The sequence below is a fragment of the Ovis aries genome, chromosome 2 (assembly GCF_016772045.2).
Source record: "Ovis aries strain OAR_USU_Benz2616 breed Rambouillet chromosome 2, ARS-UI_Ramb_v3.0, whole genome shotgun sequence".
Lineage (NCBI taxonomy): Eukaryota > Metazoa > Chordata > Mammalia > Artiodactyla > Bovidae > Ovis > Ovis aries.
The window spans coordinates 232,288,652-232,313,999 of record NC_056055.1 but is presented as its reverse complement, the minus strand read 5'-3'; the positions used below and the strand labels follow the sequence as shown (position 1 = coordinate 232,313,999).

Sequence of the window (25,348 nt, the reverse complement as noted above, 5' to 3'; positions counted from 1 at the left end):
TTGTTTTAATTAAACATTTTTTATTAGACATTTTTCTTCCAGCTTTATTGAGTATAATTGACATACAACACTGTATAAGTTTAAGGTGTGCAGCATAATAATTTGACTTATATATATATCATGAAATGATGGCCATGATAAGTTTAGTGAACATCCATTATTTCACATTCGTATTCCTCCCTTACGCTAACCTGCAGAGGAGAGCTCCAAAGAGCAGCACAAGGTTGCTGATGCCCCTCAGCTGTGTGCTCCTTATTACCTTGTTAAATTAATGCTTTATATATAGGGCTTCCCTGTGGCTCAGAGGTTAAAGCGTCTGCCTGCAATGTGGGAGACTGGGGTTCAATCCCTGGGTCAGGGAGATCCCCTGGAGAAGGAAATGGCAACCCACTCCAGTATTCTTGCCTGGAGAATCCCATGGACGGAGGAGCCTGGTAGACTATAATCCACGGGGTTGCAAAGAGTTGGACATGACTGAGTGACTTCACTTCACTTCATATATATATACATATATATACACACACATAATGATTTGACTATATACATAGTAAAGTAATTGCCACAATAAGTTTAATGACCATATCCTAGTAACTATCTTCATAAACATCTATGGGCCAGGGCTCCAGCTGTCATTCTAAATATATATATATATATATATATATATATGGTCCTGGTGGTCCTTAAAGGCATACATATATGTCTGTGTGTATATATATATACACACACATAGGTGTGTGACACACATATACATATACTTATATATATGCCTTTAAGATCTACTAGGAACATGCTTGAATAATCCCTTTTGGCCCTTGTCAGGGTAATTAAACTTCTTGGCACAGAGGAGTGCTTCTGTATTAACAATTTTTCCTGTTCCATATTCCTCTTCTTTGCCCAGGATTCACCCCTAGACTCCTGGTACCTGCTGTACATGTTGGCCAGTCCTGCAGCTCCACTGGGGTAAATCCTTGCTGTAGCTGCCAAGAGGACCCAGTACTTTCCCAGTGGAGTCCTGCTGGGAGAACTCTGCAGAGTCTTCATTCAAGCAAGATTAGGATTGGGGAAGGTGATCTGTCTTCCAATAAGAGGGCAGGGCCCATGCATTCAGGGAGACCTGAGGTTCAAAGTTCTCACTTGCATCTACCTGGGAAGCCCAACTCTGATTCAGGGTCACTCCTTTTTCACTAGGGCTCTGCCTTTGGTGCAGGAGCGCGTCTTAAGTTTAGGCTTCAGTCTTCCCCCATGTTCTCCCATTCTTAAAATTAGAGTCTGTGTCAACGCTTCCTCAATGTCTGCCTTCCAGTGCAGGTATGAGGGTCTGTTCGCTTCAGGTGGTGATTAAGAGATTTTGTCCTTTTCATTATAGGCGACTGGAATACAAAAGTAGGAAGTCAAGAGATACCTGGAGTAACAGGCAAATTTGGCCTTGGAGTACAAAATGAAGCAGGGTAAAGGCTAAGAGAGTCTTGCCAAGAGAATACACTGGTCATAGCAAACACAACACAAGAGAAGACTCTACACATGGACACCACCAGATGGTCAACACCGAAATCAGATTGATTGTATTCTTTGCAGCCAAAGATGGAGAAGCTCTACACAGACAGCAAAAACAAGACTGGAAGCTGACTGTGGCTCAGATCACAAACTCCTTATTGTCAAATTCAGACTTAAATTGAAGAAAGTAGGGAAAACCATTCAGGTATGACCTAAATCAAATCCCTTACAATTATACAGTGGAAGTGACAAACAGATTCAAGGTATTAGATCTGATAGACAGAGTGCCTGAAGAACTATAGACAGAGGTTCATGACATTGTACAGGAGGCAGTGATCAAGACCACCCCCAAAAAAATGAATTGCAAAAAGGCAAAATGGTTGTCTGAGGAGCCCTTACAAATAGGTGTGAAGAGAAGAGAAGCTAAAGGCAAAGGAGAAAAGGAAAGATATACCCATTTGAATGCAGAGTTCCAAAGAACAGCAAGGAGAGATAAGAAAGCCTTCCTCAGTGGTCAATGCAAAGAAATAGAGGAAAACAATAGAATGGGAAAGACAAGAGATCACTTCAAGAAAATTAGAGATACCAAGGGAACATTTCATGCAAAGATGAGCACAATAAATGATAGAAATGGTACGGACCTAACAGAAGCAGAAGATATTAAGAAGAGGTGGCAAGAATACACAGAACTCTGAAAAAACTATCTTAGTGACCTTAGATATCTTAGATAACCACGATGGTGTGATCACTCACCGAGAGCTAGACATCCTGGAATGTGAAGTCAAGTGGGCCTTAAGAAGCATCACTACAAAGCTAGTGGAGGTGATGGAATTTCAGTTGAGCTATCTCAAATCCTAAAAGATGATGTTGTGAAAGTGCTGCACTCAATATGTCAGCAAATTTGGAAAACTCAGCAGTGTTCACAAGAATGGAAAAGGTCAGTTTTCATTCTAATCCCAAAGAAAGGCAATGCCAAAGGATGTTCAAACGACTGCACAATTGCACTCATCTCACACGCTAGCAAAATAAACTCAAAATTCTCCAAGCCAGGCTTCAACTACGTGAACTGTGAACTTCCAGATGTCCAAGCTGGATTTAGAAAAGGCAGAGGAACCAGAGATCAAATTGCCAACATCAGCTGGATCATTGAAAAAGCAAGAGAATTCCAGAAAAACATCTACTTCTGCTTTATTGACTATGCCAAAACCTTTGACTGTGTGGATCACAACAAACTGGAAAATTCTTGAAGAGATGGGAATATCAGCCCACCTGACCTGCCTCCTGAGAAATCTGTATGCAGGTCAAGAAGCAACAGTTAGAACTGGACAGGGAACAACAGACTGGTTCCAAACTGGGAAAGGAGCATGTCAAGGCTGTATATTTTTACCCTGCTTATTTAAATTATATGCAAAGTAAATCATGCAGAATGCCAGGCTGGATGAAGCACAAGCTGGAATCAAGATTGTGGGAGAAATATCAATAACCTCAGATATGCAGATGATACCACCCTTATGGCAGAAAGCAAAGAAGAACTAAAGAGTTTCTTGATGAAAGTGAAAGAGGAAAGTGAAAAGCCTGGCTTAAAACTCAACATTCAGAAAACTAAGCTCATGGCATCTGGTCCTATCACTTCATGGGAAATAGAAAGAGAAACAGTGGAAACAGTGAGAGACTCTATTTCTTGGGCTCCAAAATCACGGCAGATGGTGGCTGCAGCCATGAAATTAAAAGACGCTTACTCCTTGGAAGGAAAGTTATGACCAACCTAGATAGCATATTAAAAAGCAGGGACATTACTTTGCCAACAAAGATCCATCTAGTCAAAGCTATGGTTTTTTCCAGTAGCCATGTATGGATGTGATAATTGGACTATAAAGAAAGCTGAGTGCAGAAGAATTGATGCTTTTGAACTGTGGTGTTGGAGAAGACTCTTGAGAGTCCCTCGGACTGCAAGGAGATCCAACCAGTCCATCCTAAAGGAAATCAGTCCTGAATATTCATTGGAAGGACTGATATTGAAGCTGAAACTCCAATACTTCAGCCACCTGATGCGAATAACTGACTCATTTGAGAAGACTGAGATGCTGGGGAAAATTGAAGGTGGGGGCCGACAGAGGATGAGATGGCTGGATGGCATCACTGACTCAATGGACATGAGTTTGAGTAAACTCTGGGAGCTGGTGATGGACAGGGAAGCCTAGTATGCTGCAGTCCATGGGGTGGCAAAGAGTCAGACACGACTAAGCAACTGAACTAAACTGAAGAGAGTTAAGCCTGCCATTTACTCTTTTCAATATATTAGGGGCACTTAATGATAGCCACCAAAATCCAGTTTTTTAGTCACCATTTATTCTTTTGTAAATGCCAAAGAATTTCACCCACTGTATACCTTCTTGCCTTTATCTCATCCAGTCTCCTACAAGTCAATGTTTAGCAACTGCACTATTAGAGCACACCATAGACCATCAATACACTACTTGACAGGCTGTGATCCAACTCCGGAGCCCATTCTTAGCCTGCTTTCTAGGACCATGATCTTAAGTTGAATTCCCTAGAAACAGACACTGCAATAAAGTCTCTTACTTAAGTAATTTATTTTGTGTTTCTTTGCTAGAACGGGATGAAGGAAGCAGGACAGTATTGGGCAAAAAGCTAAGGATGGATGTATTCAGACAGGCTCCAGCCTGATCCCATGGATGCACAGAGCATGAAGGTTGGGTCGACTGGAAGCCAGCCCCCAGGCCAAGGATGTGAAACCTCCAGGTGAAGTTGGCTCCATTTGGCTGAAGGCAGTGCTCTGGGGAGGGGTGGCATCAGCAGCCAACCCCTCATGCAGCTAGGGAATGAGACATTTGACCAAAAGGGGAATTTCCAGGACACCAGCAACATCCATTATTCCAGAGAACTGTCCTTATTTGTTTCCCGAAGAGCAAACACTTCCTTGAAATTCTTCTCAAATTCTGCCTCCAGTCTAAATCCCATTAGGCCAAAGTCATTGAACTGGAAAAAAATAATAAAATGATCACAAAATAATGATCTTTATTATCAGTTTCACTGGATACCCTGCAATTGAGGACGATCATAAGACTCTTTTATTTTTGACATCCCGAGTTATGTGAACCAGGTTATGCTAAAAAAAAAAACTCATGCAGCGAAGAGTAACATGCTTCTTAAGAGCATGATTATTTCATATTAACAGGATGGGACTGGAAAATCATGACCACACTTGGGAGCTCTTATTTATTTGGCTGGGTTATGGATTTCAGTGAGAATCAGAAAAGTAATCTGCGTTCTTGGTAACAGTGCGAACAGTACAGGGTGGCTGTGTTAGCTCAGTGACTTTCCTTTCCTGTTGCCATGGAGAGACTAACCCTGTGTGCCCAGTACTGAAACCCACGCACCCAGAGCCTGTGCTCCACAACAACAGAAGCTACCAAGATGAGGCGCCCGCGTGCTGCAACTAGAGAGTAGCCCCTCCCTCGCCTCAACTAGAGAAAGCGCTTACATAGCAACGAAGACCCAGTGCAGCCGAAAACAAATAAAATAAAATAAAATTTTAAGAAAGGAAGAGAAAATGAAATGGAAGCAGAGAGAGCCACTTGCCTCGTAAGATGCCCTGTGGTCCTGAAAGATGAGACGCATGTCCCGCACAAACCCTTCCACGTGGGAGTAGCCCTGCTCATTCAGCCTCTTCTTTATCTTGTCCAAACACATGGGTTCCTTGAGGTTTTTAGAAGCCTTTTTAATCTAGGGAAAAACAAGAGTCACTGGGAGCATTACTGGCAGAGTTCAACGTGTGCCTCCTGTGGATTCCCATCAAATCTGGTAGAAACACAACAAGGTAACGATAACAGTAGCTCATTCTCTTGCTCCCATGGGATTCCACCCTCGAATATCACAGGTGCCAGTTTCCAGATGGGGTAACATCATGGCAGCCTGCAATTACTGTTGGTCATGATTACTTATGATCAGTCTGTATCTATGTGTGGTCAGTTGTGTCCGATTCTTTGTGGTCCCATGGACTGTAGTCCACTAGGCTCCTCTGTTCTTGGGATTTTCCAGGCAAGAATACTGGAGTGGGTTGCCCTTTCCTACTCCAGGGGATCTCCTTGAACCTACATCTTCTCTGTGTCCTGCATTGGTAGGTGGATTCTTTACCACCAGCACCACCTGGGAAGCCCCTGTTGTGGTTACTCACATAATTAGAACGTGGAATCCTTTTTTTAATCCTTGCAAAAAAGGTGCTTTCTGAATGGCAATAGACCTTCAAGAGGAGGAACTCACATTTCTGCAAAAGAAGGAAGCTGTGAACAAAAAGCAGCTTGGAGACATTGAGCCCCATACACATACCCAGGCCAAGCATGACTCACACCAGTCTCTGGAAGTTTCCCCAGATTGGGATGGCTCTTGGACACAGATGTGCAATAGCTGCGAACAAGTTCTGGTGTGACTTGAGTGTGATGAGTCATGGCTCACCCTGTGGTTGCCTTCCCGCTACCCTGTGCTTGGCTTTTCACACCTGGGAAGGCTTGGGTTCCCGTCTGACTCACCAGCTGCTCCTCCGGCTGCATCAGCCTTGCCAGGACCTCAGATTCTCTGAGACCCTGCTGGTTTCCTGAAGACTTCTCCATCCTGCAGAAGGTGCAACTCCACGGGCTCCTGCGGGGCTGGGAATAAGTGAGCGAGGACAAGGTCCCCAGAAACACCTGCCTCTCCCATGTCTGCCACCGTCCTCCTTTCAGGAACATTGGTGACACAGCTCTGGGAGGAAAGGGGTACCTCCAGAGTCTCCAAGACTACCACATGGGGTCTGAGTCAAGGACCCCCACTACAGTGTGTGGAGCTGGTGTCAGAGTGAGTGGGAGCTCTCCTTTCTGTGCCCACTTCTGGGAGCACAAGGAATCCTGTCTGCCCGGCCTGAGTGTCAAAACTGGGCCTTAACCCCTGGGGTCCTCCGGCTTCCCTCAGCCCATTAATAATGTGACAAAATGAGGGAACCAGCCCATGCTTCCTGTGTTTTGTAAATAAGCACAGAACAGCCAACTCATTGGAAAAGATCCTGATGCTGGGAAAGACTGAAGGCAGGAGGAGAAGGGGATGACAGATGATGAGATGGTTGGATGGCATCACCAACTCAAGGGACATGAGTCTGAATAAACTCTGGGAGATGGTGAAGGACAGGGAAGCCTGGGTCGCAAATAGTCGGATACGACTGAGTGGCTGAACAACAGCAACAGCAACAATAAACAAGTGCATTTCCACCCCCATGAACCAGAGTCCAGGTTGGAAAACTTCTAACAAAGGACAGGAGCTATGTGGACAAAGAACCTGGCTACCAGCCTCAGTGTCCTAGAGGAGACTGAGTGGCAAAAAGCATCCACCTGCCACTGCCCGCATCTGGAAGCGGCTCTCTGCATCATACCGCTGGACCCTGTACCCATAGGCCTGCTCTTTCCCCATCCGGGCATAGTAAGAACTAGGTGGGGAGAGTGGGCGTGGCCAGAGGGAAGGTCCCCAGTCAGAAGGGAGGGGCAGCATCTCACGCACTTCTCAGTTTCCACGGGCGGGATGTGACAGTCCTCGTGAAAAGACCTCGAACAAGTGTCACAGCAGAACAGCTTTCCTCCATCCCGGCAGGTCTCACACACATCTGAGTTTCCCAGCTAGAAGGCAAAACAACACCTATATCCCCAGTGAGAGCCCAGAAGGCCAACACTCTGGGAATCAAGAACCCACTGCCTTTGTATGCACCTGAATGGGTGCATGCTTCTCCCTGAGACATTAAAGGACAGCATGGTGTGGGCATTTCAGAAGAAATTGTGCTCTGCAATGAAATTGATGAGGAAGAGCCTGTATGTCAGACCAAAAAGAGTCTTCCCTGTAAAACCAGAGCGTCTAACACTGAAAGACTAGCAGCAAAACAAGGTAATTTTATGGGAATTTATTACCTTGCAGATGAGAGATAAAATAAAGTCCTGAAATAAAGTGTTACACGTGTTTGCCTATACCACAATAATTAAATTGACTGCCGGGAGGGTGATATATTGAGAACTTTATACGGTGGGTTAAATTTCTTAGTGTGGAAAGTAGTACAAGATTATTTTAACAACTGTTTTGAGTCTTGTTCTGGGCTTTTGCATGAAGCTACTTGTGTGGGGTGAACTGGGATTCTGGCCATTTCTTTTGTTTTTGAAATGGCCATATATGAGGAAGTGCTACCCCAAGGACCATCTTGCCTAAAGCTCCCATTCAGTGTTCTGGGGAATCCTCAAAGACATCCCCAACCGGGGACTGAAACTGCTCTGGCATGGAACCATGGGACCGTGTTTCTTCCCTTCAGTGTAAACACTCACAGACTGCCATCATCGTTCCCCAGAAAGTAATGACCCCTCTCCCCAGGGGAACAAGGAATAATAGATACAACCAATGCCTAGGAACCTCGTGCGTGCTCAGTTGCTCAGTCATATCCAACTCTTTGTGACCCCATGGACTATAGCCCACCAGGCTCCTCTGTCCACAGAGTTTGCCAGGCAAGAAGACTGGACTAGATTGCCATTTTCTTTTCCAGGGGATCTTCCCGACCCAGGAATCGAACCCGCATCTACTGCATTTCCTGTGCTGGCAGATGGATTCTTTACTACTGAATCACCAGAGAAGTCCCTAAGAACCTCACGCTTGTGTATTTTAAGTAGATTTATCTACCTCTTTGTTTCTAGTCCAGCTGCACATTAGAACCTTCAGGGCAGTGTGTATAAAATATTAATGTCCTGGTCCCAACGCCAGAAGTCTGAATCAGTTTGTCCAGGTGGGGGAGAGCTATTGGTATTCTTCTTTAATTCATAGAATGGGTGATTTTGTGTATCAGAATCACCTGGGGACTTTTAAACAATCCTGATGTCCAAGTCTTAGCCTAGACTGATAAACAGAATTTCCTCTAAGTTGGAATCCCAGCAATGCTATTTTCCAAAGGTCTTAGTTGCAGCCTAAGTTGAGTATTAGTTGGAGCAAAGTCTGTTATTAAGGCATAGGGTTTACGTCAGTGCTGAACTGTCCTGTAACATCAGTCCCAGAGACATCACTTTGCTGACAAAGGTCTGTCTTGTAAAAACTATGGTTTTTCCAGTAGTCATGTATGGATGTGAGAGGTGGACCGTAAAGAAGGCTGAGAGGCAGAGAACTGATGCTTTTGAACCGTGGTGTTGGAGAAGACTCTTGAGAGTCCCTTGGGCTGCAAGGAGATCAAACCAGTCAGTCCTAAAGGAGATCAACCCTGAATATTCATTAGAAGGACTGATGCTGAAGCTGAAGCTCCAATACTTTGACCACCTGATGTGAAGAAGTGACTCACTGGAAAAGACCCTGATGCTGGGAAAGATTGAGGGCAGGAGAAGAAGGGGACAACAGAGGATGAGATGGTTGGATGGCACCACAGACTCAATGAACATGAGTTTAAGCAGGCTCTGGAAGTTGGTGATGGACAGGAAAGCCTGGCATGCTGCAGTCCATGGTGTCACAAACAGTTGGACACAATGGAGTGACTGAATAGCACCAATCAGTCCCAGGAAAACTGAGCAGCAGCCGTGAGGGTACTCTTGCTGGAACAGTTGCTTCCTCTTCCCTGTGGACTCTTGGCCATGGGCTGTGAGACCTGACCCTCTGTACCAATGTCCATCCCAAACAAGCCACAAAAACACTGGACTCCAGCACTGTTTAGATGACTGAAGAATCCTTCAGTTGGCCAAGGGTCAGAAAGAGTGTGAATAAGATTTAAATCTTGTTGGGGGCATTACTTTGGAGGTAAACTATATGTAAAGCTATTTGACTATCCCTCCTCTATTGGAGGCCATGCATCAGCATTACTGCATACTATCCCACCTGAGTGCTGCCCCCTGGAGTTGTGCAAAGGTGATTCTGCTGCAAATGTCCATCCTGTTGCAGTGAAAGGAATCAAAAGGGCTTTCCATGTGATTCAGTGGTAAAGAATCTGCCTGCCAGTGCAAGGGATGCAGGTTCCATCCCTGGGTTGGGAAGATCCCGTGGAGGAGGGCATGTCAACCCATTCCAGTATTCTTGCCTGGAGAATTCCATGGACAGAGGAACCTGGCAGTCTACAGTCTATAGGGTCACACAGAGTTGGACAGGACTGAATACTGAGCACACACGCACACACAAAGCAGCCAATCACATGGTACCAGTTTGAGTTAAAATGCCCTGTGATTTGCTAGGTGGTGACCAGCTCAGCACCATGATGGTTCCCTCAAGACTGGATGCAGGGCTTCCATAAAGAACCCCCTAGCCCTAAGCGCATTTCTCTGGAGGATCCATGACAGTGTTTAAACCTTAACCTGCCAGCTTCACCTGGCCTGTTCCTTCTGGTTGATGCTTAAAACTATCGAGCTCTCCCCGTACCTTGGAATAGAAGTTTGGGATTTTTCTTTCCTTCTCTATTGGCTTCTTTAAAATGCTGCTCTCCCTCTAATGTCCTCCTTATCCCCCATCTACAGGCCAGCTGTGCCCATTACTACTTCAAGCCCAGGCTCTAGAGACCCCAGTGGTCTCAAGCTCTGCCTCCTATTTGTACTTTCAAGGGGAAAAGAGGAAATGGGAAGGTTTCTACTGCACAAATGGAAAGGATACTTTCAGGTCAAGACCCCCAATGCCAGAACCAAGCACCGGAGGTAGGCGAGGTATCTGCTGTGCCCTGCTTATCACACACGGCGACACACTTCACCTGACTGTGAGCGTGCTTCAGGAAAACGTGGTGATGACTCAGAGAACATGCTGAGGGAAAGGCCTGCGTTAGTCTGGGTCACAGGTGGGAGTTAGTACTTACGCAAAGGCTATCTACGGTGTTGTCAGGAGACTTCAGTCCTCTTTTCTGCAGAAAAGAAAGATTAAATGACAATATTGAATGTGATGTATGCATCCGTCACTTATTTAAACACCAATCACTGGAGGGATTCAAGCCATGGTTCACCCATTACTTCACACCTGTTTCGATGGATACATGCATCTAAAGGAGATCCATCCTGGGTGTTCATTGGAAGGACTGATGCTGAAGCTGAAACTCCAATACTTTGGCTACCTCATGCAAAGAGGTGACTCATTGGAAAAGACCCTGATGCTGAGGAATTGAGGGCAGGAGAAGAAGGGGATGACAGAGGATGAGATGGCTGGATGGTATCACTGACTCGATGGACATGAGTCTGGGTAAACTCCGGGAGGTGGTGATGGACAGGGAGGCCTGGCGTGCTGCGGTTCATGGGGTTGCAAAGAGTCAAACACGACTGAGTGACTGAACTGAACTGAACTGAACTGTATCTACTTGGAAAATAAAAAAGTACCAAAGGACCACCATTCAGCCCAATGCGAGGTCTATTCCCTGGCTCTTAGATGCAAGGGGGAGCTGTCTGGGGACTTTAGCCCTGGTTCCCACAGATGGGACTTCCCTGGTGGCTCAGATGGTAAAGTATCTGCCTACAATGCGGGAGACCTGGGTTTGATCCCTGGGTCGGGAAGATTGCCTGGAGAAGGAAATGGCAACCCACTCCAATACTCTTGCCTGGAAAATCCCATGGAGGGAGGATCCTGCTACACTTCATGGGGTAGCAAAGAGTCGGACACGACTGAGCGACTTCACTTTCACTTTCCCACAGATGGAGTTGGTGGAGCTCTGTTGGTTTTCTTACTTCAAGAGGCCCTTGGGCATTCTTCTCTGCATTATAAAATGCCATCCCACCAGAAGGAACTGAGGTGAGAGTATCAGGTTGAAGATTCATCATCAACAACCCAGGTAACCATGGGGCCCAGAGTCCTGGAGTTCATGAAAAGGTCTCAGAAGAGAATGCCACTGCCTGTCACAGGTCTCCTGGGGCACAGCCTCAATGATAAAATGTACCCAAACTTCCCAGGGCTATAGCTCTTCTTCCAGAAGGTCACCTTTCTCTGCCCTCCCTTTGAATCCCAAGAAGTCAGCTAGCTGACTCTTCAAAGGTAACTGACTACCACCCACTAGCTTTATATTGCTTTCCAATATTCAGTAGAATGACCTGGCCTCCATCCCTCTTGGGCAGGGGTTCCCAACCTCTGGGATCTAATGCCTGATGCTCTGAGATAGAGCTGAGGTAATAATAATAGAAATAAAGTCCACAATAGACGTAATGCACTTGAATCCTCTGGAAACCATCCCTCCTCCCCAGTTCATGGAAAAATTGTCTTCCATGAAACCAGTGCCTGGTACCAAAAAGGTTGGGGACCACTGCTCTAGGACACAGGCAGCCTCAGCTTTGATCTCCAGCCCAGGACAGAGTGGTCATGGACAAGTGTAATCCAGTGGTCAGTGACCTGAGAGGTGGCTATGTCACTGCCCATCTTTCTATTGCCCATTCTAAACTCACTGCTTCCCAAGTGGCTCAGTGGTAAAGAATATCCCTGCCAAGCAGGAGACGTGGGTTCAATCCCTGGGTCAAGAAGATCCACTGGAGGAGGAAATGGCAACCCATTTCAGTATTCTTGCCTAGGAAATCTCATGGACAGAAGAGCCTGGTGGGCCACAGTGCATGGGGTCGCAAGAGTGGGACACAGCTTAGCGACTAAACAACAATAACCCCATTAGTTATTCTTCCATGTTAGGCAATGAAGTTGAAACAATCCCTGAGGTCAAGGATATTGTTTTAATCTTCTAAAGACCATTGGGCATTTAGTAAGCATTCAATAATTGCACGTTGGATAAGTGAATAAATGAGTATCATTTCACTTAGGAAATCCCTCAGAGGAGGAAATGGAAACCCACTCCAGTATTTGTGCCTAGAGAATCCCATGGACAGAGGAGCCTGGTGAGCTACAGTCCATGGGGTTGCAAAAAGTCAGACACGACTGAGCAATTAATACTTTTTTTTTTCCACTTAGGAAAAGAGATTACTTGCTATCTCTTAAGCAAATATTACCCAACATTAAAAAGATTGTTCTAGAGGAATGTTGTTGTACAGTCGCTAAATCATGTCCAACTCTTCACAATCCCATGGGCTATGGCACGCCAGGCACCTCTGTCCTCCACTATCTCCAGCAATTAGTTTACGACACTGCAATTGTCATCAAAAGGTGTTGGTGACCTTTGTCAGGAGCCAGGAAGCCATCATGTGGTGCTGAGAGTGACACTGAAGGTTCCCAAAGCCCAGGGAAAAAGAGGTTCGGAGAAACACAGAAGACCCACGGGAGCCGTGATGGGTCCTGAGGTTTGCCACTCGGGGAACATCTGCTCTTGCACAGAGGGAGATGAAAAATGAAAAGGCAACTGCAGGTTGCTGCTAAAAAGTGCTGTACCCATGACTAAGGGTAGCATCTATTGTTAAGAAGATGCCAGCTTACTCAGGTAAACTAACTGAGTCACTCTTGGCACTTGGGGAATGATACAGACGCTGATCTTCAAGATCTCACTAAGCAGGGCAAATAATAGTTCCCTGTAGGAAATCCAGCAGGTGAAATGTCCTAAGGACTTAGAGTTTCAACTGTCCAGAACCTCAGATAACGTCAAGTCCTGGATCTCACATTCCCAGTGGAAGATGAATTCCCAAGGGCCAGCTATCTGTGACCTGTCTTAGAGGTTCTGTGAATGTCTTGATTGGCCATTTCTTTTTTTAAATTATTTTGTCTGCACGATGCAGCATGTGGGATCTTAGCTTCCCAACCAGGAACTGAACCCTTGTGCCCTGCACTAGAAGGGTGCACTTAATCAGTGCACTGCCAGGGAAGTCCCTTGAATGGCCATTTCTATGTGTACATAAGAATGGCACCTCTCACCTCCATCTTGCTTTCAAGTTCTCATTCATACCCAAACTTGGAAAACCCATCTCTGTGTCCTGAATCTACACTGCACCTTACATATTTGTTGTCTCCACAGAGGAAGGAATCACTTTCATAGACAGAAGGGAGGTCTGCACAGCAAGAGTGGCATCAAAGTAACCAGTTTTCTTGGCCAGCCCCTTCTATACAATCCACTGATCTCCCAAGAGCTTCCCACCCTACAGTACCATCTTCATCAGGGGCAAATAATGGCCCCCTGAAAAAGAGTATGTTTGTGTGTAGACTATTAAGGGGTGGAAAGGGATACAAACGATCAGAAAAGAAATACGTTTCTTGTTGCCTATCTTACAAAATGGTATATGGACCAAGATAGACGATCTTAGACTGGGATTCTCTGAATGACTGTGAACATACTTTCACTCCATCAGATTTCATTAAAGTTAGGAAATAGCAATACTGATTTTAAAAATCTGGGTTTGATTTGAAGATGACCTTATCACCCTATTACAATATACTCCTGCATGTTCCAGAATCATGCTTGCCTTTTCAATTTTGACAACATCCGCATCTGTAGCTAAAGCACATCCATGAGGTCTATTTTGATGGCTCCTTATCACTTCTATTTCAAATGGTCTGCCATTCAAGAAGACCTTGCCATCCAGAACAACACAGTGTTCAAAGAAGCAACACTGAAGGCATATGCCAAAAGTTTTTTAAAGGTGGGAGCAGGGTGTTACACAGTTTAGAAACCACAAAATAATACACTGTGCATGCAAAATCAACTATATGATGAGAATTTCTAGAAAATTAGGTAATAATCACCTTTCTTCTCCTGTCATATTTCCTTGGAGGATTATGGAGAAACGTTTTCTGAAAGATAAAAAGATCCAAGTATATGGTTGGCCTGTGAATCTGGCACTTTCAACCTCTTTCCAAATATTTCTACCTGGATGTCCCACTGTCAGCCCAAAGCCATGGTATCTAAATGAGAAACCATCTCCCTCTCTTCACTTGTATTTCTTCTAAATTCAATCAGTGGCACTTTAAAAATCATCTTTAGAACTTTTTTGCCTTCTTGTGCTTTTCCCCTTACGTTTTAAAAGGTTTTCCTTTATAATCTCTTTGACACCTCTCACCCGCTCTCCATTCCTACCAGTCACTCAAGCTTGAGTCCGTATACCAAGGCTTGTCAATCTATATACACTTGTCCCATGCCTACTGGGTGTCAGACATTCTCAACAATCTTGGACACACAAAGATGGACACAGAAAAAACAATGCGTGAAAGGATAAGAGTAAAACTATAAGAAGATCCTAGTAATGGGCTGAGGAAGCTCAGGGAAGAAATGGTCAGGGCCAAGTTGGTCAGGGGATATTCAGGGAAGAAGAGCATTTGAGTTGAGCACTGCATGTTGGGTGTAGGTTTCTTGAGCTGAAAAGACCCTGGAGTCATTTCAGTGTCCCTTGGCCATCTAAAACACCATTCTAAAAATGTCATTTCATATCTCAGAAGACTTCATTGATTCTGCATTGTCTATGAGTTTAAACACTTTAGCCTGGCATTAAATTCCTCTACAAACAACTGCAATTGAATTGATGGATTATGCCTCATTATATACAGTATGTCGTCTCAACCCACTAGGCATGATTCTGGTTTTCACATCTTTCCTTCTCTGGAATACCTTTTTCCTACCTGTTTGATTGTAAACTGTCTTCTTCCAGTGCATAAAGTTGACTACATTCACCTGAGTCAGAATGATCCTTCCCTCCTCCGAACTACTATTCCATCCTGACAAAGGCAGTGGAATTTCCTGCCTCTTTCACGGCAATGATGTGCTATGTTGTACTGAGGTCAGGAATGTGGAACACTCTCCCCAGGTGAGAGGATAACCTCAGAGGCATCTGAGCTTTCGTGATAACTCAACAAATATTTGGTGAGCAAATAGTGGCCTTATTCTTGGGGCACAACAAGGAAAGTCACACCTGTCTTGGCCCCCAGAATACCTCCATCAGCCATCGCAGGGGCCTCCCTCCACAGCGAATACTGAGCTTCCAATTCTTTGATCTTCCGCGGCCGCCTTTGATTTCAAATTCCCTGGGGGTGAACCAGTCTCCATTTTCACTCTGTATACACTTCACCCAGGCTCCTGTAAGACCAGGGTAAAATTCATCTTCAGCCTTCCTTGTTTTCAGAAGGTGGGCGCCCACCACACTGGATCTGGACACACTCAGTTTAGGCTCAAGATCTAAAACAGGAGAGTCTGGCCTCCCCTTTCAGGCTTCAGAATCCCCACATCTAGCCTCCAAGTCCCCTCACAGGAGATTCACTGCCTTGCGGCAACATTTCTTTAATGGATGTGCAACAACAACAAAAATGATAATTACCATAAAAATCAACCTTTTAAAAGTATTTTAAAATCACCTGAAAAGGAAAAGCAAGTGACTTTGAAGTGTGAGAGCATTTCAGTTTGCCAGGGAGAGGACCTTGGGCCCATGGGAGCATAAACTCGGGTTGGGACTGAGTTCTCCGATGGGTACCTTGTGGCTCAGAATGGCACCAGAGCAGCATCTGTGCCCTTTATCACACTTTCTGCCCAGTTCAATGGCATTATTGAGCAGAGATTTCCCATCCCCAAAATCATGGATAGCTGGTGTTAAAAGTAACTGTGAAATGCTATCCGATGGAAAATTTAAGTTCTGTATAAAAGATAATCATATGTTAGCATCATTAGTCATTAGAGAAAAGCGCAGCCAAACCATGAGATACCATCTCACATCCACTAAGACGGCTGGCTTAGAAAAATTAGACAGTAACAAGTGTTGGCATGGAAACAGAGAAATTGGAACTCTCATATATTGCTGGTGGGAAAATAAAATACTACAGCCACTGTAGAAAACACGTTGATATTTCCTCAGTAGGGTCAAATATGGAATTATCACAGGAACCAGCAATTTCACTCCTAGGTATATACTGGAAAGAATTAAAGACTGTTCACACAAAAACTAGAACATGAATGTTCAAATTAGCATTATTTGTAAAAGAGTGGAAACAATCCAGACTGATGGATAGCTAAATAAAATACGGTATATCCATACCATGGAATATTATATTATGTGGCAGTAAGAAAGAATGAAGTACTAATACATGCCATTACATGGATGAACCTTGAAATTATCATCATAAGAGAGAGAGCCAGTCACAAAATGGCACACATTACCTGATTGCATTTTCCATGAAATACTGAGAATAGGCCAATTGATGGAGCAGAAAATAGATTAGCCAGTTGAGGGGTGGGTGGTGGGGTGAGTGTGAGACTGGGCATTGATTACTAAGAGACATGGAGTTTCCTTTAGTGGGAAAGTATTCTGACAAAAATATTCTATAATGCGATTGTGGTGATAGTTAAACCATCTTGTGAATATACAAACAAAATTCAACATTGAATTGTACATGCTGAGTGGTGAATTGTATCTCGGTTAAGCTGTTTACTAATACTTTATATCAATGATGTAAATTAATTCCTGACAGCTATACCATGAAGCAGGTTTTAATGATTTCCTTTTTAGATGAAGAATTTCAGGCTCAGAAAGGTCCCATTCTCTACTCAGACGAATCAGTTCCTCATGGCACAGGAGAGGCTGGGACTCAGGTTATCTGATTCTGAATTCTTTGCTGGTCCTCATTACATCAAGCATCTGCTCTGGTGATAATCATCCCGAGGGAGAAAGGACATGAAGGTGGGAACTGAGAGCCTCGACCCTTTTATTTCTGATTCACTTCTCTTTGGTTCGTTGGCTTCCTTGTGGACACGTCCACTTGGGAGTGAGCACCTAATGTGTATGATTTCTTAAAGTATGAAAATATTAACCTAGGTATCCCTTCCTCCTTCTCTCAAGCAAAATGGTGGCCCCCATTCCTTCAACTATGTGTAATTCACATAGGTAATCCCATGACTTCTCAAGATTCCCTCAGATAGGCGCTGCATAGTAGACCTTAAAACTCACCGACTTTCAACTTCTTCTTGTGTAACTTTCCTTTCACCTTACCACAGGTCACAGGAATTATCGGAGAGTGAAAATCCACATGCTCGTATGTGTACTTTCTTTTCCCTGAAAGAGAAGATTCCTTCATGGTCTCATTTTCAGTTGCACCCGTACCACTTCTCCCATGATGACTTTGTTCCTATAAAGGTATGAAGGGACGTAGAAAGCTTTATACCACAAATCTCTAGAGTCAACGGCTTCCCTGGTAGCTCAGTTGGGAAAGAATCCACCTGCAATGCAGGAGACCACCTGCCAATGCAGGAGACGTGGGTTCGATCCCTGGGTCAGGAAGATCCCCTGGAGAAGAAAATGGCTACCGACTCCAGTATTCTCGCCTGGGAAATCCCATGGATAGGGAAGCCTGGCAGGCCACAGTCCATGGGGGTCTCAACAGTCAGACACAACTTAGTGACTAAACCACCACCACTGGAGTCAAAGCCCTTCTCCCAAGTGGCATTTTCAATACATAACTACAGAACATCTACCTCTAACTCATCCCTCAAGTTTCACACAAAACTGAATGTGTTAGTAAAAAAATCAGGCTTCAGTAAAACTGTCTTAGCTCCCAATCCAGTCAGCCTCACTGATTCTCATACAACAACGAAGCATATAGCTGCATCATGTTCTGCAGGGAGCCCTGGGGCTTCCCTGGCAGTTTAATGGTTAAGACTCTATGCATGGGGCACAGGTTCAATAGCCAGTCTTGGAACCAAGATCCCGCATGCCTCAAAGCCAAAAGGAAAGGAAAAAAAAGTTCTTTCTTTCCTCATTGAAGGGAATCCTCCAACTATTTCACCACAGTTAAGCAGCTGGAGCAAAATGAGAGACTCTATCTGCATCTATGTCAGGTCTGGCTGAGTGAGCAGAGAGGGCAATGATGGGGGAACCGAATGGAGGTGACGTCTGCCTTCTCTTTGTACTCTCTGCTTTGTTTCATGCTTCTTTCTCATATCAGCTCTCTCCTTAGCTAAAAGAGGAGTTCAGGAGGCTCTAGAATAATCTGCTAGTTACATGGGGAGAGGGCTGCTGGAGACTGAGTCCACAGAAGTGGGGGTGAAAGGTCTTTGAATAAACTAGCTCAAGGAGGCTGTGTAACTGATCCTGACCCTGCAGTCAATGTTTTAGAGCCACCATGGGAGGAGGGGGAGCTGTCCATGGTCCACTTTCGAGATAGCAGACCATGAGAACTGGGATGGGCTGTGAAGGATGGCTGGCCTAATTCACCCTCTTACTTTACAGATGAAGAAACTGAAGGGAAAGCAGTCAAGTGACAGGCCCAAGCCTACACAATCAGAAGAGGATGATACACTTCTGACCACCACTCCAGGCTACCCATGGTGTGCAACCTCTGACTTTCTGTGTAGCAAGAGAAGGGCCGGTTAAATAATGTGTGGGTTGTGTATGTGCCCTTCATGTGCAAACAGACTATTTCCGTCTTAAAAGTGATCAGTTCAGCAGGGAGAACATCACTGTGATAGCCATTGGACCCACGGGGTCTGGTTTAGATCTGTCACCAAGTTACTTGTTTGCGAAATTATCTTCTTTTTCATCCAGGCACATTTTGAACCAAATCATAAACTTTTTCTGTTAGTAAAGCTGCATAAAGCAATTAGGGAGATAGATTTATCAATAAAAACTGAGTGCAAAACAGCAAATTAGCTGCCTAATTATTGAGACAATATTTCCTTTTTCTTCCTTACCTCTTGACTTAGCTCTTCTCCGTGGGGTTCTGTTATTTTGAGTAGAGCGGATTCTAGGTCTGCTTCTCCTTCTCCCTGAGGAAATAGAAAAACAGAATCGTAGTCACAGACATGCAGCTGCATAGCATCCATTAGTGCTTTTCAGAATTTCCACTGAAATGTGATTTCCCGGAAGCCTATCTAATGCACAAAGAAAAATATATCATTCCTAGTCTTTAAGCTACCGAGAATTAGATGGCAAATTTTAGACTTATATTTTACTTTTCATTGTCACACATTAGTAAACCAAAAAAGAAATCAATATCAGCATTTTACTTCTATCCCAAGCAGCCATGTGTTAACTGTTTAATAGATGCCAATCGTACATCTACTAATGCACAATTAAGGGAAATGAGTTATAGGAAACCCTATGGCAGGCTTTGCAGGTGAGACATATGTCATACACATCACCTGGAATGAAGCTATTTGTGCATTTGTATCCAAAGTGTTAGTAATGTAACCAAGAGTTTTGTCCATCTGAGCTTAGACAAAGACATTGGAATCTAAGAAACTAAGAAGAAGAATGCTAACCAAGAGTCCTCCCAAACCTTGATTTCACATAGTAACTAAGAATGGACTCAGTAAATATTGCAGCAGAGAATGTCCTGCCATTTACAAGTTAATTGGCTGTGGATATGTATCTCAAAGTTTGCTATCATTCACATGTGCTTTATTTTCTAAGGTAGGAAGATAAATTCATTTCCTTCTTTCTGAGTTCAGTGCCCACCATCCAACGACCACCATCTGGTGGGAAGGGTAATTCAGACTCCAGGAAGAAATATTTTCCAGACTACTCCTTCCTAAGTGCTATAAACTCTAAGTAGATTATGAGCATATATCAGACCCAAAGTGGATCCAATGGTTGGTAGAATAATCTTACTTTCTGGTCTTACTTACTGGTCTTAAGACTAAACAGTTACTGAGAAAATTTTCAATTCCTAAGATCAAAATGGCCCTATGGGACAAATCTTGATGATTAGACTTTATCAGAAGGTCTACAACTTACAACAACCTTGAAAGTGGTCACCCTGTTATTATTTAACAGGGTCATATGAGCTCAAGGAAGAGGCCTACAGAGATTTATAAACTTCTGTAAGAAAGTATTGGGTTGGCCGAAAAAGTTCATCCAGGTTGTAAATGTACAGAAAACCTTGAATGAGCTTTTTGGCCAATCCAATAGAAGAAAAGTAATAGCTGTGGGCCAGGGAGAACCACTAAAAACGTAGAAATGCGGTTCTTAAAGAGGTGGACTAATCTTTTGACTTCCTCTTACTTTCTTCCTCTGGAAGGTGGGTCCACCACACAGCGGAAGGCCATCCAGCCAGGTATGGCTCTCAAGGCTCTCCTCACCTCCTCGCTCACCCAAGATGCCAAAGAAAGAAAGAAAGAAAGTGAAGCCGCTCAGTTGTGTCCAACTCTTTGCGACCTCATGGTCTCTAGCCTGCCAGTCTCCTTCATCCATGGGATTTTCCAGGCAAGAATACTGGAGTGGGTTGCCATTTCCTCCTCCAGGGCATCTTCCTGACCCAGGGATCGAACCTGGGTCTCCCCCATTGCAGGCAGACTCTGTACTGTCTGAGCCGCCAGGGAAGCCCTAAAGATGCCAAAGTGGTAGAATGCTCTAGAAAACCGGGATATTTCTGCCCCTCTTTCTCATTCCTCCCTCTGCTTCTAAAGGTCCATGCATACAGCCCAGTGAGAAGAGATCCAGGTATCTCATCCTTGCCTCTTCTGAATTCCGGCTCAGCTTGGCACTAAAGCTCTAATCGCAACCTTGGACAGTCCAGCAACTGTAGAGCTCTTTCTTTCTCTCTGTCTGTCGCTCACTGATTATGCCTTTCCTGGATAATTGGTGTGTTGTAGTTGTGTGTGTGTGTGTGTGCGCGCGCGCGCGCGTGTCTGTGTGTGTGTATGTGTGTAAGTCGCTTCAGTCAGTCAAGTCCTGTTCTTTGTTCTTTGTGACCCTATGTACTGTCGCCCACCAGGCTCCTCTGTCCATGGGATTGTCCAGGCAAGAATACTGGAGTGGGTTGCCATGCTCTCCTCCAGGGGATCTTCCCCAGCCAGGGATCGAACCCAAGTCTTATGTCTCCTGCATTGGAAAGCGGATTTTTTACCACTAGCACCACCAGAGAAGCCATCAAATCCGTTAGCCTACTATCTGTAAGGAGAACAATAAAATACACTGCACTCCAGTCTAGTTTTTGGAGCTTCTAGTAAAAGGAAATTTTGAGCTTAAAACCCACTGCTTCATAATATAGCACTATGGTATTTTACTTTCAAAATGGATTGGCTTATCAAGGCAGGATTTAGCTATTTCTATGTCCCCAGGGTATAGTACCCATTTAATAACACTGAAGCTCTATAACAAACCCTAATACATATTATAGCAGTTGGGTTATAATATAGGTCTATAGCCATACCACTCTGAACACATCTGATCTTACCTAATCTTGGAAGCTAAGCACGGTCAGGCCTGGTTAGTACTTGGATAGGAGATTATAATCTAAGGTTGTTTTTTTTTTTTTATTGTTATGGTTAGTATTGGCTTCCTTGGTGGTTCAGTGGTAAAGAATATGCTTGCAATGCATGAGATGTGGGTTCAGTCCCTGGGCTGGGAAGATCCCCTGGAGAAGGAAATGGCAAGCCACTCCAATGTTGCTGCCTTGGAAATCCCATGGACAGAGGAGCCTGGCAGGCTGCGTCCATGTGGTTGCCAAAGAGTTGGACACGACTTAGAGACTAAACGGCAACCAACCAAGTGGTTGGTATTAACCTCTAGAAGAAAATGTGACAATTTTAAATTTAATACTGTTTTCTCAAAATCTTAGTAGTACTAAGTCCCAAAAGTTGAGAACAAATCACTAAGTGCCAAAAAGTATGACCAAGTGCCCCAGCCTGTTCAGGACTAAGGGGTACCCAAGATGTGGGACTTAAAGTGGCAGAACTCAGAAGGTCCTCAGCAAACCGGGTTGAGTTGGTCGCCCTACTTCCAAGCAGGAAGATGCCCACATCTGAAGGCAATGGACTGAACCAGATAGGTGACATTCAAAGTTTCGGTGGAACAGGTTATGGAGGTACTAAATCTGCCTTCATATACACACTATGTTTCTTTCCCAAAACTTCAAGCTCATGGCCTGACCTCATCTCTTCCCCCACCACCAAGTTGATGAGAGCATCTCATGGAGAAAAGAGCTAGTGACTGTGGGCTTTTCTCCACAGTGTCAACTCACAGCTGTGCCTGCCAGGTAAGATGCTACCGCATCGGATCTCTCCTCTCTCATCCACTTTCCCAAGCCTGAATGACTCAGACTAGCAGTTCCTGAGTTGGAATAGAGCCAAGCGAGAGTGAGAAAAGACCGAATTATGCTGCCTCTTCATAGGTATTTCAGACCAAGCTTACTCAGGAGGAAAGAGTGGAGGTGCTTTGAATTGGAGAAAAAGCTAGTCTTAATACCAGGCTAGAAAGGACCCTCAGTAACTGGAAAAGACTCTTATTCCTGTGAAAAGGGAACACGAAAGCTCTATGACCTGCTCCCAAATAGGAAAAACTTAACTGATAGATTGATTTGAAAGGGCAATGAAAGAATGAACTTGCTTTCTACTTACAGTTTATAAAGTCTAACCATTTTAATAAACCAAAGATGAAGATAAAGGAATTTTTGTGAAAACAGATAAAACTAAGAGGAAAAAAATTAGATCCTGGGCAGATAAGAGCTATGATATAAGTGCAAACAATTTATAAAGCTGGCTTCAAATGGGCTTGCTTTCTAGATTTCATGGCAGTCAAATTGACTGGTAAGGTTGACTAGGAAAAAAAAATGTGTTGGGGAGGATCTGTGTTCCTCAAAAGCATGGCAAAATTTCTATTGATCCTTCAGGGCAAAATAGAAGTGTCACAGTCTTACTCCTGATCTTGGCAGGGTCCTGCAGACTCATCTTCACCTTCTTTCCACTTGGGGCCGGTTGGCCAGCAGCTTTGCTGTTGTCTAGGGCTAGGCAGGGGAAAATACAGAGTTATACAAAAAACAGCTGACAATGTGAGATGAAAAGCAAGTGAGAAATATTATGAGAGAGAGTATAAGACAGTGGGGAAAATGCCAATTAGGAGCCAGAAACCCATGAAATTCTGTTTAATTCTCTCTGTCTCTTCCTCCATAACACATGTGAAGGTCAAGTGTTACAGTTTCTCAAAAGTGTTCTATAAGTTGTATATTACAAGCTACCATACCTTATGGCTGTCTAATTGTAAAAATACACTAAAACGTATCAATCTACCATTGACCGTGTGTTGAAAACAAAAAGTTCAATTCAGAAGTATCCAAAAAGAAAAGCAATGGGTACTGGTTTTAATTCTGAACACCCCCTAAACTATGCACTCAGACAAGAAAGAAAGTTATGGCAAGGGATCTCAAGCAGGTGTTCAGAGCATTTTCTGTTTATGAGGGATGACTTTTAAATTGTGTATAAGATTTCACTACCCTTAGGGGAAATGTGGTTTAGAATTGATCTGTGGACACAAAGACCTAAATGAAAATGTTAAAAGGATTAAATACAAATATTTAGTGTTTTGAAAATAAATCATTCTTAAAATGGATGCAACCACTTTTTTTTTTTCTTTTTGAACAGTATTATACACATTCACTAATAGGGCAGCCATGGAAATTGGCAAGAACATAAGATATATATATTGGTGACAAATAATAAATTTTCACTGGACTCTAAAATCTTACATAGATCTACTGACTCAAATATTGGAAATCAGGGACTTCCCTGGGAGTCCAGTAGTTAAGACTTCAAGCTTATAATGCAGTGGGTGTGAGTTTGATCCCTGGTCAGGGAAGCAAGATCCCATACGACACAGGGTGTGGCCAAAACAAGCCCTGGAAATCATGTGGGAAATGAAGTCTAGTCCTCATTGTCTAGAGGAAGAGTGTCCCTTAAACTGCTACTAAAATAAATAAGATTTCATGGGTCTGATGAGAAGTAATACATATACATTACTGAAAACTCAGAAAATAAAAATTGCCTGAAGTATCACAATCTGGAGAAAGCCACAGTTACCTTGTTCAAAGATATCCTGTTAGACCTTTCTTTTTGCATATTTTGCTATTTAAATAACACTTCCATTACAATAGTTGAACACGTTTAATATTTTGAATTTATACATATAACTTTAAAAAACATAAAAATATAAACATCACCTATATTCCAACGACTACTGCATATGTTCTTCTGGATGTACTGACATTAATTTTCCCATGTATCTATATCTGTATCTCCCTCTATATATAGATTGATAAATATGTATAAATAAGGATCTATAGAGGTATAAAAACACATAATGCTCACACACATATTTAACACACACACGCTTGCACACACATGCACATATAGTCTGCTTTGTTCATTTGGGCTTCTTTGGAACATCTCTCCAAATTAATACTAATTTCTTGACCTAGGAAAGAAGCCATATAGTGAGGAGAGCAGTGACTGTACTATTTAGCTCTGTACTACTGCACACATGAAATATAAACTGTTTTGTTGAAGCCAACGTATATGGCAGTTTCTTTGTTACAGCGTCTTGGCCTGTATCCTAACTGACACATTAGCTAGAAAACTATTAGTGTCCTCAAGAAACTGAAGGCTTCAAGAATACAGTAAGCAGTGCCTTACGAACTAAACAGGTAGGACCACTTCACTGCTTACCTTTTCGATATACATTTCTCCTCTTTGCTTTTACTCTTGTCCAGGAATGCCCTTTCTTTTTTCCTTAAAAAAATTATAAAGTTAATTACTTAGAGCTGTAAATATAATTTTCAAAAACTTATATATCAGTAATTTTCAAGTATTTTTTCAGACATTAGTTCACAAGACTGGGGCAAACTTCTTAACTACCAGTGTACCAGTGTGAGGTTGATTCTGAGCTGTATTTTACTCTGGGAGACTCTAGAAGATGACCCTCTTTTGGAAAATTTTTTTTAAAAATTAGAAAATAAACTCTCACTGATACCTTAGACTGAATGATTATTGCTGTGGTTATATACAAATTCATTCCCTTTTCAAGTATTTTCATGTAAATTGAAATGTACACATGGATAATATACTGTGCCCAACTCAGGAGGCATTCTCAACTTTGATGTGGAGTTGCCATTAAATAATCTCTGTACTCTTGCAGTAGTAATAAAACTCTCTCACTTATATTTAATATAATGCCTGAGTGACTATAATGCCCAGGCGCCTGATCTGCCTGGTGGTCCAGTGGCTAAG

At 43.5% G+C, this 25,348-nt stretch overlaps 1 protein-coding gene across 44 annotated transcripts in view; it reads right to left on the bottom strand.

Moving 5' to 3' along the window:
* Positions 1 to 25,348, bottom strand: part of LOC101120733 (nuclear body protein SP140-like protein) — an 83,415-nt gene continuing 58,067 nt past the window's right edge. For 25 of the 44 annotated variants that reach the window (XM_060410458.1, XM_060410466.1, XM_060410465.1 and 22 more), the window contains 12 exons: positions 24,788 to 24,850; positions 22,987 to 23,073; positions 19,040 to 19,114; positions 17,301 to 17,405; positions 15,300 to 15,442; positions 14,119 to 14,166; positions 10,328 to 10,372; positions 7,042 to 7,157; positions 6,045 to 6,153; positions 5,693 to 5,782; positions 5,098 to 5,241; positions 4,070 to 4,494 (listed from right to left, as the gene is read on the bottom strand). In XM_060410458.1, the coding sequence (XP_060266441.1) occupies positions 4,387 to 4,494; positions 5,098 to 5,241; positions 5,693 to 5,782; positions 6,045 to 6,153; positions 7,042 to 7,157; positions 10,328 to 10,372; positions 14,119 to 14,166; positions 15,300 to 15,442; positions 17,301 to 17,405; positions 19,040 to 19,114; positions 22,987 to 23,073; positions 24,788 to 24,850 (1,133 nt within the window). In that variant the 3' untranslated portion in view covers positions 4,070 to 4,386. Of the gene's footprint in view, positions 1,371 to 4,069; positions 4,495 to 5,097; positions 5,242 to 5,692; positions 5,783 to 6,044; positions 6,154 to 7,041; positions 7,158 to 10,327; positions 10,373 to 14,118; positions 14,167 to 15,278; positions 15,443 to 17,300; positions 17,406 to 19,039; positions 19,115 to 22,986; positions 23,074 to 24,787; positions 24,851 to 25,348 lie in introns of those variants that run through there. The other 19 variants (XM_042244361.1, XM_027965288.2, XM_042244362.1 and 16 more) reach the window with 3 other exon arrangements.